Source organism: Macaca nemestrina, chromosome 14 (genome assembly GCF_043159975.1).
Source record: "Macaca nemestrina isolate mMacNem1 chromosome 14, mMacNem.hap1, whole genome shotgun sequence".
Taxonomy (NCBI): domain Eukaryota; kingdom Metazoa; phylum Chordata; class Mammalia; order Primates; family Cercopithecidae; genus Macaca; species Macaca nemestrina.
The window spans coordinates 68,178,580-68,194,665 of NC_092138.1; the positions used below are offsets into that span (position 1 = coordinate 68,178,580).

Sequence of the window (16,086 nt, forward strand, 5' to 3'; positions counted from 1 at the left end):
AGATAAAATTATTTTCCCATCCAAATTCGCAGAACCCCTGAAATCTACATGTACCAGTTCCAGGTTAAGAGCCCTGAATTAGCCCAGTAGTCCAACTCTTGACAGGTAGACAGGCAGGCAGGCAGGGCAGGTGAGATGATCCCCATGTTAATAGGCTTGTCCAGCTAGGAATGGTGAAGCCAGAATCCCAACCCAGGTCTCCTGACTCCTGGGCTAGGGTTCTCTCAGCTGCACTGCTGGGAAGATGGTGGCACAATGTACTTATTTTCCCTGCTTATTCAGTGCTCAGTAATGAGCACTGGCCTGTCTTCTCTGTGTCATTTTTCTAGAATGGTGAACTGACAATGTGCTTCATTTCAGTTTGGGCTCGGAGCCCATGCTGACCTACCTGACACCACATCACTGTTGTAGGACAGAGCATAGCGTTCATCAAAAACAAACAACTTCCCTTTGTAAAAGCCATCAGGAAACTCTTCCAAGTACTTGTGGATGCCACCCTTGAGCTGGAACACCGCCTTGCACACTCCCTAGGTGTGGAAAAACAACAGGAAATCTGAAGAGCCAGCAGACAGACCTGTTAAGATGCTCCACGGAAGAGCGGCGCATGGCGAGGAGCACTGACATGGAGGACTCATGGCCGCTGCTATCAGTTAGGGAATCCTGGCTCCCACTGCGGTACACTAAGGAATTGCTGACCAAGGGGTCAAGGCACCAACTGGCTAGATCTTGCCTCCTAGTGGGATGGGTGATGAAAGTAGGCAGGGCCTTCACCCTCTAGATCCTGGGAAGCCCAACTATTTTTGCTGCCCCCTAAATATAGGAAGACACCTGTTGGGACATGTAATGTTACTGAATTTGCTCTTCTCAGGATCAAGCAAAAGGATTAGGAAAAGGGAGATGTTAACTAATCTCTCCCTTTTACATTTGATGAGTCTCTAAGACTGTTAAGTGTTTTTCATATCTTGAGATTAAAGATCCTCAGATTCTGTACTTATGAACTCCATGCAAGAGCCATACGAGGGGCGAAGGCATGCTTTGGCTGCTGGGGGTGGGGAGTACTGCGGGCAGCAGATAGCTCCACAGAGGCTGCTGGTGGAGCTGTCTCCTTCACCACCATGCCCACAGTGCCCCCGGGTGGTGGCTCACCTTGGCTTTGAGGTAGGCTGAACCCCGCTCACAGCGGATGCCCCCGGTGCAGTACATCAGCACTCTCTTCTCTCTGAAAAGTTCTAGGTTTTTGTCAACGTAGCTAGGGAAGTAACTGAATTTCCTGATGTCAGGGGCTAAGCAGCCTTGGAATCGTCCCTGTAACATAGGAGCAACAAAAGGAAAATTATCACAAAAACATACCTGGTAGGAACAAAGGTCCTTTTTGTACCCAACAAACCCTACATTAGCAAAGAAGCCCCTGCCAGTTGCTAGTCTCATCCCCACTCTGACCTTTCAACTTCAAGATCTGAACTTGAAACCGAGGCTGGTGGCTGTGGGTCACCTTCCTAGGGTCCTCAGGGGAACTGGAGAGGCTGCCGAAAGGCAACTTTGCAAGATCCTTGATACATGCCAAAGGCAGGCTCATGGGAGTCACTAAGTATGTTATGTGCCTAGATGTCTTTAATTCATATTTTCTTAGACTCTCTCACCAGATTCTGAGTTTTAGGACTTGGGTTTTCTCTGAAGCTGCTAGTACTGGCAGGAGATCCATGTGGCCACAGGTGGGCACACACAAGGTCCCCTTGGGAAATATACCATACTGTGGGAATGGGGAGATCTACCAATTTAGAGAACTCAATTCTGGCTTTTACTTACTATTTTGCTTTCATAGAAGTTTCTGCAATCAAGAAGGATAGTATCACTTTGTTCTTGATTTGCCTGAGATAAAAACTTTTCTACTTCTTTATGAAATTCACTTGGGGATAAATGGATTCCTAAAATCAAACCAAAAAAATTATGTTAAAACAAAGACAAAAAAAACAAAAAACCCAAAACCCAATCACAACTCACCCAACCTGACTTACATGTTGCTTTGTTTCTTTCCACCCAAACCTCTTCCCTTCATAATTACAACTGTCTGAAAAGAACACTACTTGATGATCGTGATGAAATAATTTAGTAATTCCAGTAATTCCAGGTATCCTCAATTTCCCTCCTCCTAAAATGAAGGCGATGAAGACCTGGTAGTTTAGAAATAACTAGTCAAAGAATTTTGCATCCTCTTAATTGACCTAATCCTAGTGATAAAAACCAGGCAACTGGGATCTAAATTGCCATGTGAATTTGCTGGTCCATTGTATGGTCACTAATAGGTAAGGAAATGGCCACTGCTCTATTGTCACTGTACATGGAGGAGCTGGGCATGTATGTGGCTGACTACAGGCTTTGTAAACTGTTCTATATCAAGGTCGAACCCACGTTGAAGGCTAAGAACCCTGGCAGAGGCAGGTGTGAGCAAAAAGTTATGGAATAAATTTGGAATAGATACATTTTTAATGCAAAGGGGCAAGAAGAATGTGTCTAAGTGTGTGTGCATAAGTAAAAGAGAAAAGGGCAAGACGGATGGATAACAGAAATGACATATGAGAAAAAAAGTAAAATAGAGAAAAAGACAAGAAAGCTAGAAGATGGATAAGTATTAAAATACAAAGAGAAGCCTGGGGAACATAGCGAGACTCTGTCTCTATAAAAAAAATTGAAAAAAATCAGCTGGCCATAGTAGTGTGTGCCTATAGTCTCAGCCACTTTGGAGGCTGATGCAGGAGGATCCCTTGAGCCCAAGAGATCCAGGCCTCAGTGAGCTATGATCACACCACTGTACTCCAGCCTGGGCAATAGAGCAAGACCCTGTCTCAGAAATATATATATACAAAGGGACTAATAGGAGAGAACCTCAGTCTCCTGGGGCTCTTTGCCTTGTAACTCTCTAGGACAGAAATACTCCCCTATCTTTGGGGGTCCAGACATCTCAGTAGATTGTGAGGAACTTTTGGTGAATCTGCATTATGAGGTAGCCATGCCTCATGGGCAGGGGCTCTGGTGACTCAGTTACCCACCATTCATTACAGTACCAAAGGAGCCTCATTCCCCTCAGAGCAGAACCCCAACAACCAACGAAACTGCTCCACACCAAGGAGAGATGAGGGCCCACAGCCAGGCCAAGGAATCTGGATTGCTACCTGCCTTACGGTTGTAAAGAGAATGTAGTAAGGCCAGATTCTATATAAGGTATTGTTATATAATTACATGGATACAAAAAGAATGGGGGGAAAAGGGAGATTCAAACATGGGACGTAGGCCAGACATGGTGGCTCACACCTGTAATCCTAATGCTTTGGGAGGCTGAGGCTGGCGGATCCCCTGAGGTCAGGAGTTCAAGACCAGCCTGGCTAACATGGTGAAACATGGTCTCTATTAAAAATACAAAAATTAGCCAGGTGTGGTGGCATATGCCTGTAGTTCCCAGCTACTCAGTAGGCTGAAGCAGGAGAACTACATGAAACTGGGAGGCAGAGGTTGCAGTGAGCATTCCAGCCTGGGCGTCAGAGTGAGACTCCATCTCAAAAAAAGGCCAGGCATGGGCGAGGTGGCTCTTGCCTATAATCCCAGCACTTTGGGAAGCTAAAGCAGGCGAATCACTTGAGGTCAGGAGTTGGAGATCAAACTCGCCAACATGGTGAAACTCTGTCTACTAAAAATACAAAAAAAAATTAGCTGGGCGTGGTGGCACATGCCTGTAGTCCCAGCTACTCGGGAGGCTGAGGCAGGAGAATCACTTGAACCTGAAAGGCAGAGGATGCAGTGAGCTAAGATTGTGCCACTGCACCCCAGCCTGGGCAACAGAGTGAGTGAGACTCCATCTCAAACAAACAAACACGGGACGAAAAGCAGGGAAATCTGCTAAGACTCCTACCTGCAGGGAGCTGCAGGAAACCAAACCTGTTCCCTGCTTATGCTAGGATTGCAGTTGCTCTACTGGCCCTGAGAAGGATTGTTGGGACAGTGACCAGCATGGATGTGTTTAAAAGAGGTCCCTTTACCAGGTGTGGTGGCTCATGCCTGTAATCCCAGCACTTTGTGAGGCTGAGGTGGGCAGATCACTTGAGGTCAGGAGTTTGAGACCAGCCTGGCCAGTGTGGCGACACCCCATCTCTACTAAAAATACAAAAATTAGCTGGGTGTGGTGGCGTGCACTTGTACTCCCGGCTACTTGGGAAGCTGAGGCAGGAGAATTACTTGAACCCGGAGGGGAAAAGGTTACAGTGAGCTGAAATAATGCCACTGCACTCTAGCCTGGGCAACAGAGCAAGACTGTCTCAAGAAAAAAAAAAAAAAGAGGTCCCTTTAAATAACTTCCTTCAAGTGAAAACACGACAGCACTGCCTAGAGCCCACTCTGCCTGCAGTGTCCTGCAGTGCCTAGGAAAAGTTGTAGTCACGCTGCCTCCTGCTAAGATGGGAACAGTAAGCAGACAACAGCTCTTTCTGGCCCTCATCCCCCCATGCATGAGTCTCTTTCCCAGATGCCTGTATCCATTTCCCCCTGGCTTCACTCTCAGACTTCTTTCAAATCTTTACATATTAAAAATGAACACCATGGAGTCAACCAGACCTTTGTGCTTCCTGATCAAAGAAGACAACAATGCTTATGTAGTCTTGGTGGCAGGAGAAAAAGAAATCAAATCGGAATCTGATCAAGTCTCTAGTCCTGAGTTGTCAATACAGTAGCCACTAGCCACATGTGACTGGCAAGTACTTGTGCTATAAGGGTGACATACATACTGGATCTCAAGGACTTAGCATGAACAAAAAGCAAACTAATAATTTTTTCTATTGATTACATATTGAAATAATATTTTGATATATTGCATTAAGAAAACCATATTATTTAAATTAATCTCATCTAGTTTTTACTTTTAAAGATGTGGTTACTAGAAAATGTAAAATTATGTAGCTCACATTATATTTCTATTAGCGCTACTCTAAATCTAATGATCAACTTACAGGAAATAAAAAGGACAGAGAAATATACCTTGGAGATACAACTAGTATTGTCCAGATTATGCGAAACTCTAAAGGTCAAATGACCCAGTTCCTTCAAAAATAAACTGCAAGGGGAGGAAAAAAAAACGGAAATAAATCTATAGGTTGAAAGACACTTAAAGAGACATACTGATGAATCACAATCAATGACTCTTATTTAAATCTAACAGAAATGAAGCTTAAAAGTATGAGACAACTGGGAATTGAGAGACTAAACCAACTAGATATTTGATAACATGTTAAGGAATCAGTTAAAATGTTTTAAGATGTGATATCGTTTTACATCTTTTAAAACACATTTTTATCTTTTAGAGATATCTACTAAAAATATTTATAAATGAAATGGCCTGACATTGGAGTTGCCTTCAAAATAATCCAAGATGGGAGAAGGGATGGGGTATAGGTGAGGGCTGGCCATGAATCAGTTAACTGCTAAAGCTGCATGATAGGTACATGGAACGTCACTATACTATTTTCTCTACTTTTTTAATGTTTAAAATTTTTCATGGCAAAAAGTACAATAAAACTCCAAAACACCTGCCAAACAAATGTCTTTCAACCATTTACCATGGAGAAGATGGGGAAAGAACATTCTAGAGCACAGTGAAAACTGCTTTGGTGTTGAAAACAACTTGCTTCCTGTGGCAAAAGGCCTGCGTGCTCTATTCTGCTGATGAACTGTTTACAAGTAATAATTACACTCTTCCCAAACTGCTTGCTGTCTTTGGAAAGAGAAAACTACTTGCTGAACCATCACCAAGAAGAATAAGATAGATCACTCTAAGAGGTGAGTCTTCAATTACCACAGCACCACAGAGAAACAGTGTAAGCACTGGACGCAGCCAAGTGTTAGCCACCCCACAGCTGCTTTAGAGAGGACTCATGACTACTGCTGATCACGGTGCCCAGCTTTCTTATTTGTCTATCAAGTTTTGTCCATCAAGTTGTGTCCCTGGGAATTAAAGCACAATCTTCTAAAAGCAAGCATACCAGGCTTCTTGTAGGAGATCTTTTTGGGGCTGATCCCCATGGGCACGATTTCTTCAAATACACCAACACGCAATTCTGGAAAACAGTGAGCTCCTCCTTTGCTGGTCTAGCCAATGAGAAACAAAACAGAATACAGTCTTGCTGTCCCATCTCCAGGTATAAGACAAGTGCCAATATAAGAATGATGGTCTGTTTTGTAATAACGATAGTTGAAGTCTTAAAAAACCTCTAGTTAGGGCCCAGAATGTTCCAGATAATTCAACACTGATAAATACTTATTGCATACCTGCCATATGCAGGAACGTTAAGCTGAAAAGGTGTTTCTTTAGGTACAAGCATTTAATTATAAAACTGCGACACTGCTGAGCAATTCTAACATGTGATTATGCCCAGTTTTCATTCTTTTCCTATCACTGCCAGCGTGAATGCTAGCAAGGCATTTCCCATCACCTTATCACTTATTATGACAAAGTATAAAGTCACTCAAACAAAGCAGCCCACCTGTGAGAGCAACAACTTTAGTCCCCCATGTGGTGTGAAGTGTTAATCTTACAATTCCAGATTTACTAAAAACACAGTGATCTGCTGACCAGGCTGGTGGTCTCTCAAGTGAGTGAATATGTCCAAGATTTGTAGTCCCAGACTGCATGAGCTGTAACATCCTTATTTTATAAGAAGGGATACTGAGGTCTAGAGCACTAGCTGGTCCAAGATCACATGGAAACTCAATGGAAGTATGGGGACGAGCATGCTCCTTCTATCGTACTGTCTTGTAACCTAAAGGGAAAAGCGCATTTAAAGGGGAAAGGGGGCCAGGTGCGGTATCTCACATCCATAATCTCAGCACTATGGGAGGCTGATGTGGGCGGACTGCTTGAACCCAAGAGTTCCAGACCAGCCTGGGCAACATAGTGAGACCCCGTCTCTCCAAAAAGTTAGCCAGACATGGTGGTGCATGCCTATGGTCCTAGCTACATGGGAGGATCACCTGAGCCTGGGGAGGTCGAGGCTGCAGTGAGCCATGATCATGCCACTGCACTCCAGCCTAGGTGACAGGGCAAGACCCTGTCAAAAAACAAAACAAAACAAACAAACTCCCCAAGCCCCAAAAAATAAAGGGGAAAGGATACTTACCTGGCACTGCTTATTTCTCTACTTTGAACTCTTCTTCAATAACATGCACAGAGGCAGAAACAGATGGCTCTAGATCCATTTAATTTTCATTTTCTCTTACCTTAAAATCATCTTTACACAGGTCATCCTTAAACAATGGGAAGGAAAGCATGACTTCCACATAGAGTCTGGTAGCCAATCTGCTTCCACCAACTGTCCCATTGATTCCTTCTGTAGCAATTCGAATCTGAGACACAAGATGGTGAGAAAGAGAACAGACTGTTCTTAGTTTGGTTATCTTTCCAGGGAAGAACAACAGGCTCATGTGTGTCAATGAGTTTAACAGGAAAAGCAGACGCTGCTGAGGATACCAAAGTGTTACTGGACAAAAGATATCTGTGTTTTTCTTTTTTAAACTTTTAAGTCCGGGGTACAAGTGCAGGTTTGCTCTGTAGTAAAACTGTGTCAGGGGGGTTTGTTGTGCAGATTATTTCACCACCCAGGTATTAAGCTTAGTACCCCTTAGTTATGTTTCCTGATCTTCTCCCTCCTCCCACCCTCCACCCTCCAAAAGGCCCCAGTGTTTGTTGTTCCCCTCTATGTGTCCATATGTTTTCATCTTTTAACTCCCACTTATAAGTGAAAATATGAGCCGGGCACAGTGGCTCAAGCCTGTAATCCCAGCACTTTGGGAGGCCGAGACGGGCGGATCACGAGGTCAGAAGATCGAGACCATTCTGGCTAACATGGTGAAACCCCGTTTCTACCAAAAAGTACAAAAAACTAGCCGGGCGAGGTGGCGGGCGCCTGTAGTCCCAGCTACTCGGGAGGCTGAGGCAGGAGAATGGCATAAATCCAGGAGGCGGAGCTTGCAGTGAGCTGAGATCCAGCCACTGCACTCCAGCCTGGGCGACAGAGTGAGACTCCGTAAGTGAAAATACATAGTATTTGGTTTTCTCTTCCTGCATTAGTTTGCTAAGGATAATGGCTTCCAGCTCCATCCATGTCCCTGGAAAGGACATGATCTTGTTCTTTTTTATAGCTGCATAGTATTCCCACATTTTCTTTATCCAGTACCACATTTTCTTTATCCAGTACCACATTTTCTTTATCCAGTTTATCACTGATGGACATTTAGGGTGATTCCATGTCTTTGCTACTGCAAACACTGATGCAATGAACATATGCATACATGTGTCTTTATAACAGAACAATTTATATTCCTTTGGGTACATACCCAGTAATGTGATTGCTGAATCGAATGGTATTTCTGTCTTTAGGTCTTTGAGGAATTACCACACTGTCTTCCACAATGGTTGAGCTAATTTACACTCCCACCTATAGTGTATAAGCATTCCTTTTTCTCTACAATCTCACCAGCATGTTATTTTTTCACTTTTTAATAATAGCCATTCTGACTGGTGCGAGATGGATACCTGTTTGTTTGTTTGTTTGTTTGTTTTTGAGACAGAGTCTCGCTCTGTTGCCCAGGCTGCAGTGCAGTGGCGCGATCTCGGCTCACTGCAAGCTCCGCCTCCTGGGTTCACGCCATTCTCCTGCCTGGCCAACATGGTGAAACACCGTCTCTACTAAAAATACAAAAATTTTTAGTAGAGTAGCTGGGACTACAGGCGCCCACCACCACGCCTGGCTAATTTTTTTGTCTTTTTTAGTAGAGACGGGGTTTCACTGTGTTAGTCAGGATGGTCTTGATCTCCTGACCTTGTGATCCACCCACCTCGGCCTCCCAAAGTGCTAGGATTACAGGCGTGAGCCACCGCGCCCGGCCACCTGTTGTTTTTTAAGACAGAGTTGTGCTCTGTTGCCCAGGCTGGAGTGCAGTGGCACAATCTTGGCTCACTGCAGCCTCCACGTCCTGGGTTCAAGTGATTCTCCTACCTCAGCCTCCTGAGTAGCTGGGATTACAGGCATGCATCACCAAGCCCATTTAATTTTTATATTTTTAGTACAGACAGGGCTTCGCCATGTTGGCCAGGCTGGTCTCGAACTCCTGGCCTCAAGTTATCTACCCGCCTTGGCCTCCCAAAGTGCCAAAGTGCTGGGATTATAGGCACAAGCCACCGTGCCCAGCTGGATACCTGTATTTTTCTAAAATGGCATAGCCTACAGTTCCGATGAGGTATTCTGTTTCATACGTGCTGAACACGAGAATGTGAATAAAACTCCTGGAAAGCCCCATTTGCTATGGAGCTACAATGGTCCAACAGCCAAAGAAGTGAATTCTGAGCTTAATCTAAATCCAAGTAGCTCAACAGAGTCCTCCACAGAGGTCAGCAGATCTAGGATCAAGATTAAGCTCTGCCACTCACTTGCATGTAGCTATGAGAAAGTTAATTGACTTCTCTGAACCTTAATTTCTTTATATGAATAAAATGAGAACTAAAGAGCACCAGAAATTAAAAGAATTGCTGAGGGGACACTACCAAAATCCTAAAGCACAGAGCACATCTGAGGACAGAGGGCATACATCAGCATGTATCTCTGCATGGTGTTTGGAGGACAGCCCACCACTGCAAACCCATCCACTGGAATATAAGTTCCACATGGGTTTGTGTCTGTTTTGCTCACCGGCATATCCCCTAGAACAGTGCCCGCCACATAGTAGGCACTCAATACATATTTGTTGAATAAATGACTGTGCATCCATATTTGGGGCTCTTTGGCATCTCAAGCCCCATATTCTCTTTGAAATGCTCCCCTGGTTAGGGGACATTAGAGCCTGGGGTAAGGCCCCAGCCTTAAGGGGCACTGCTCTGGAGGCCCTGTAGAGTTGGTTGTTTTCACACTACAAAATCCTGTGGATGAGTTTAAAGATGGATCATCTCTAAAGGGAACTGAGCTCTCTAAAGAAAAGTGCTAGCAAGCGCAGCACATGTGGTATCTTGGCGCCGTCTGGAAATAGAGATGATTTAACTCAAGGTCCTATATTGTTCTAGTCATATAATACTGATATCTACCCGTACTTGGTAATTTGAAAATTTTTAATGGCTGCCCTTTTTTAGGGTCCAGAGAAGACACAAGTTGATGCCTCACTTGATCAATTCTTTAAGGTATGGATATAAAACAAGATTCATGGCAAAAGCCAATGCCAACTCATTAGTAGTCATATATAATTTTAAACTTTGAAAGTTAACATAAAAGACACAAACATATGCATGTGTGTAATGTAATCAGAGAATATTTTAGGAAAATAAAAGCCACTGATAACCCTACATGCCTAGACGATCCTTACTAACATTTTGGTATACATAACCTTCCATGTTTATACATGCACTTCTGGTTTTTGTCATGAACATGCATTCATTCCTTCATTCTATCTTCTCCAAATATCCACTGAGGGTCTACTACATGCTAAGCTCTGTTCCAGCACTGAGAATACATCAATTAATTAAGACCGAAGTTCCTCTCCTCATGAAGCTTACGAATGAAGATTATACTTTCAGATACTAATCAATTCTTTGAAAAGCAGAAAGGGATAAAACGTGATGAGATCTGGAGAGGACTACTTCAGACTGGAGCTCTAAGGAGACAATAGGTGAGGCGAGATCTGAAGTGGGGTATGCGCCATGTAAAGGTGCAGGGGAAGAGCACTCTAGAGAGGAAGGAAACAGCAAATGTCAATACCCTGAGCTGGTAAATGATCCTGGCAGGTTCTAGAAAATTAAGAAGCAACTTGGAATCACACCTCTATGTACAGTACTGTAAAATGTTTTCCAGAGTTCCATGACAAAGATTCCAGATCACATCCAGACTCCTTGAGAAACAGTGCTGCGGTCTAGTAAAGCCAGTTCCGGACATGGGAGAGGGAAGCAGGAAGCCTGCTGGTACACATCTCTGCTACACAAGCTACTGTCCCCACTACGAACTTATAGTGGACTACATAGAAAAATAGAGCCCAATCAGTGTAAGAGTTAGAAAACCCACTCCAAAATGGTTTCTGACTACAGCAGGTAAGATGAAGTATGTACATCTAAGCACCTCTCTTTGGGTAGGCTAGTAGATTCTTTTCTAATTTATTTTAATCTCAGAACCCAAAGAAAAGACAAGTACATCTGCTCCCTACATAGCTAGGGCAGAGCATGCTCTAAACTCATGCACTAGACTTTGAACCCCCAGGATTCTCTAACAGAAATCCTTCAAAGCTCCTTAGTGAGGAAGGCCTTACATGAAAGAAATTGAGAACAATTAGCATTTATTCAGCACTTGCTATGAGACAGAAGCATTACATTATAATCCTGAAAGGCAGATATCATAATCCCCATTTTACAGAAAAGGAAACAAAAGCTCAGAGAAATCAATTAACTTGCCCAAAGGTACAGTTGATAGCTGGTAAATCTGGGATTCAAAACCAGATCTTACTGACTCCCAATCTTACCACTTTTCCTTTCTAAAGCCTTCAATGTATCCCTTCAAATTTTTTGAGGCAGTAAGGAATACACAGCAATAGGGTAGAGGCTTTTCTCCCATAATTCCACAACTGTCAAGTTCTTCTCTTTCCCTACTTAGGCACCGATATTTTGCCAAATCTCCAAACACAAAACTCTCATTAAACGGGCATGTATCCTTGACACCTAGGAATTTGTATCCAAGATCTAGGCAAGTACTGCCACCTTATGGGTAAGATCCTTCATTGCTAATTTAGCACTTGGGTTGGGCCAAGAATAATAATCTGCCTCCAAACTAAGAGGTTGTTTTCATACTTTGTACATTCAGGTTTACTGTGAGAGTATCCCTCTTTCAGGGTGTGGAAGTTTTCTGAATAGGAATGGTGATGAATGTATTCATTCTACAGATAAATATTATTTACTTATTTACACCAGGAATTGTACTAGGAATTAGGGATACAGTGGTTGAAAAAAATATAGCTTTTCGCTTTAGGAGCTTACAGACTATGGGAGGTCACAGATATTAAAATAAAAGTTACAAATGGACAAATACTATGAAAAATAACTACAAGATGCCATGAGAGAGTGCACTGGGAAAAATGAATTTCGATTGACAGGAAAGGTCTCTTTGAGGAAGTGTCATGAAAATTGAGAACTAAGCTTGAGTAAAAGCCAGACTGAGGAACAGAGTGAGTGTAAGAGAGCTCCCTGAAGATAGTTTGCTTGTAAAAAGGCCCAAGGACAGAAAAGAACTCGGTGGGTTGCAAAACACTGAAAGACCATGTTGCTGGAGTATAATGAGCAAAGAACAGTATCAGATGAGAGGAAAAGGTAAGAAGGGGCCAACTCATGCAGGAACCTAAGGGCATTTTTAAGGCACTGGTTTTCCTCCACATGAACTGGAAGTGGCAGCCACTGAAAGAGTTTGAGGAAGGAGTGATATGATTTTATTTACCTTTTAGGATCATTATTGTTGTGTGGAGAATGGATTAAGTGGCAGGCAGGGATGGCAAGTAATTTGAAAGCTACTGCATGGACTGGGTAAGAGAGGGTGGTGGTTTCGTCTAAAGTGATGAGTGTGGAAGAGAGAAGGGAATGGAATTAAGGAATATTTGAAGAGGTAGAAATGGCAGGACTTGGTGATGAACTGAATGAGGTAAATGAAAACATTATCTATTAGAAAACATGGATGTGAAAAATATCACTGATTGATCAATTCAGACCTGGGCCATATGTTGGGAAAGACGAAACAAAGCAGCACAGTGTCACAACCAAAGGGGGTTTCAGGGGAAAACTAGTTCACTTCCCTTTGATTTAAATTTTGAAAATCATATAAAAGACATAGACATATGCATATGTGTAATGTTATCAGAGAATATTTTAGGAAGATAAAAACCATCGATAATCCTACATGCCTAGATGATCCTTACTAACATTTTGGTACACGCAACCTTCCATGCTTATACATGCACTTCTGGTTTTGTCATGAACATGCATTCATTCCTTCATTCTATCTTCTCCAAATATCTACTGAGGGTCTACTACATGCTAAGCTCTGTTTCAGCACTGAGAATACATCAATTAATTAAGACCAAAATTCCTGTCCTCATGAAGCTTATAAATGAAAATTATACTTTCAGATACTAATCAATTCTTTGAAAAGCAGAAAGGGATAGAACGTGATGAGATCTGGAGAGGACTACTTCAGACTGGAGCTCTAAGGAGACAGTATGTGAGCCGAGATCTGAAGTGGGGTATGTGCCATGTGAAGGTGCAAGGGAAGAGCATTCTAGGAAAGGAAGGAAACAGCAAATGTCAATACCCTGAGCTGGTACATGACCCTGGCAAGTTCTAGAAAAATAAGAAGCAACTTGGAATCACACCTCTATGTTCTATAAAATGTTTTTCCAGTTAATATATCATGAACATTTCCCTATACCGGGCTCGGCAAATTATCCTTGCTTTTGCATATAGTTTTATTCAAACACAGCCATCTAATTATTTTACATATTATCTATAGTTGCTCTCATGCTATAACAATACTGAATAGTTTTTTGTGCAAAACCTAAAATACCTACTATCTGGTACTTCAAGAAAAAGTTTGCTGACTCCTGGTTTATGCTAGTAAATATTCTTATAAAATACGACGTTAATAGCTGCCTAATATTTTCCTTAAATGCCCAGCAGAATTTCCCTAACTTCTAAGAACTCAAGAGTGAATCTTTTTTACAATGAGCACAGCATTTGCAATCCAAGGTTGGCAGGCAAGATGAACCCAGTGAAGGAAGGAATATAGGAGAAGGTGTTACCTTGCCTGTGAGGTGCAGGTGCTGACACAGAGCTGTCTGCCAGGCACAGATCCACTGGGGATCCTCCAGGTCACGGTAGCAGTAATAAAGGAGCACCTCCCCTTCTTCACTGCCCTGGCCACTACAAAATGAAAATCCGAGGCAAAGAGCATTTGAGTCGCTGACATAAAGAAGTCACAATTCATACAGTACACGAGGGAAGGCTAAGATGAAGACACTCATGCCTGCCTTTGCTCTGATTATTGTTCTCCTGAAACGAGAAGCAACTTCTTTTTATATTTGCTCTACAGAAGACAGTATCTGCACTGAACTTACTTTACAAAAAGTGAGTTTACTTTGATCCCTCATTTAATGGTCACATCCAAGAGACATGTATCAGTAACTCCAATTCATAGAAAAGTCAGAAATTTGGTTCCATTCTGGCTTATCCTCTCACATAAGGCAGTATCTGTATGAATCATCATACAAAAAAGTTTCACTTCCATTTTTTCTTATAACCCTCTTTCTATGATGCAGGTTATTATTATCCCCATTTTACAGCTGAATAAATTGAGGCCAATTCCTCCCAAGTCAGCCAGCCAGAAAGTGATAGTAAGGACTTAAACGCCAGTCTTCTGACACCAGATCTATACTCTTTCTACTGCACTGTGCTGTCATACTAACTAGCTGGGCAGGTCTTTCATCACTTCTGGGCCTTGGTTTCCTCGTATGTAAAATGAGAGAATGGAAATAAACTATATTTTCCAAAGTGTGTTATGAAGCTGTTCTATAAAATTATATTTGGAAACCCTACAGACAGCATCTCCCTCCTTAAGAATCCCAGCAAAAGCCTCTAAAAGGCTCTGAGAAGTCTTGCAGTAACAACATTTTGACTGAGTGCCTCCCAAATTTGTCTTTAATACCCCTTTTTTCAATACCTTGTTAGCATCCTCTAGAACTAGTGTCCCACAGAACATATTTTAGGGAATGTTACAGTACAGGACAATTAAGGTACTATCCAGCTCTGGAGTCTGATTCTCTCATCAACGGCCTCATCATATTTCAGGACCTAATCTCCTCCATGCTTTCCATGCTCCTCCATGAAACGTTCTTATCTATTTTAGATCCTATTTTCCTTTCTCTAAGTTCCTATAACAAATTATTCTCTGTATCATACAATTCAACTGATAATTATGTGACCTGTATCATCTGCTAATTATCTCATGTGTCTTTTTCTTTGTTTCTCTAACTACTAAGTAACTTCCCTGAAGTGTGGGGCCACATGAAATGGAAGGGCCATATCTGTATAGAACAGTGTAGTTCACAATTGCTCATACTATCACCATCCTATTATATAACTCATTCCGCAGTACTGGGAGGTAGGCAAGGCAGGCATTATTATTCCAATTTTAGAGGTGAGGAAATGAAGGTACAGAAAATTTTAGTGACAAGCTCAAATGTGACTTCTACTTAAATTTGCTTTCTTTCTGCTTTCCAATAAGCAAAAGGGAATGTGGTACTGAGTAGTAATTACAAAAATTTATCAAATTTGTACTACAGTTGACCCGTGAGCAACATGGGTTTGAACCGTGTGGGTCCACTTATTTGCAGATCTTTTCGTGCCTCTAGCACTCATGAGGCAACAAGACCAATCCCTCTTCCTCCTCAGTCTACTCAATATGAGGGTGATAAAGACCTTTACGATGAGCCACTTCCACTGAAAAAACAGTAAATATATATTACGATTTTCTTTTTCTTTTTTTTGTAGGGACAGGGTCTTGCTATGTTGCCCAGACTGGTCTTGAACTCCTGGCCTAATGTGATCTTCCTGCCTTGGCCCTCCACAGTACTGGGATTACAGGCATGAGTCACTGCACTTGGCCTCTTATGATTTTCTTAATAACATTTTCTCTAGCTTACTTTAATACAGTACACAGTATACAATATACATAATACAGAAAAATGTGTTCATTGTTTACATTATTGGTAAGGCTTCAGTCAACAAGAGGCTATTAGTAAAGTTTTGGGGGAGTTAAAAGTTATATGTGAATTTTCAACTGCCCCTAATCTTTGGATTCCTGACCCCGCGTTGTTTAAGGGTCAACTGTATTTCTATTTACTAAATAGTTCAAGAATTGCTTAAAGTCAGAAATTTGTCCTCTGGAATTCTGCAATATGACTTGGTGAGTTTTTCAGAGCCACGATCTAAACATCTAATCCTATGATTCAGTTTTAAAAGTTAATATACTTCCTAAA

At 42.2% G+C, this 16,086-nt stretch overlaps 1 protein-coding gene across 5 annotated transcripts in view; it reads right to left on the minus strand.

Moving 5' to 3' along the window:
* LOC105477186 (thiosulfate sulfurtransferase like domain containing 2) overlaps window positions 1–16,086 on the minus strand; it is a 47,370-nt gene that overhangs the window by 18,091 nt on the left and 13,193 nt on the right. For all 5 annotated transcript variants that reach the window (XR_011612716.1, XR_011612715.1, XR_011612714.1 and 2 more), the window contains exons 4-9: window positions 13,852–13,972; window positions 7,258–7,383; window positions 6,024–6,129; window positions 1,807–1,925; window positions 1,147–1,305; window positions 389–527 (exon numbers count right to left, since the gene is read on the minus strand). Coding sequence is in view for 1 of the 5 variants with exons in the window: in XM_011733569.3 (XP_011731871.1) it covers window positions 389–527; window positions 1,147–1,305; window positions 1,807–1,925; window positions 6,024–6,129; window positions 7,258–7,383; window positions 13,852–13,972 (770 nt within the window). In the remaining 4 variants the exon portion in view is untranslated. The remainder of the gene's footprint in view (window positions 1–388; window positions 528–1,146; window positions 1,306–1,806; window positions 1,926–6,023; window positions 6,130–7,257; window positions 7,384–13,851; window positions 13,973–16,086) is intronic.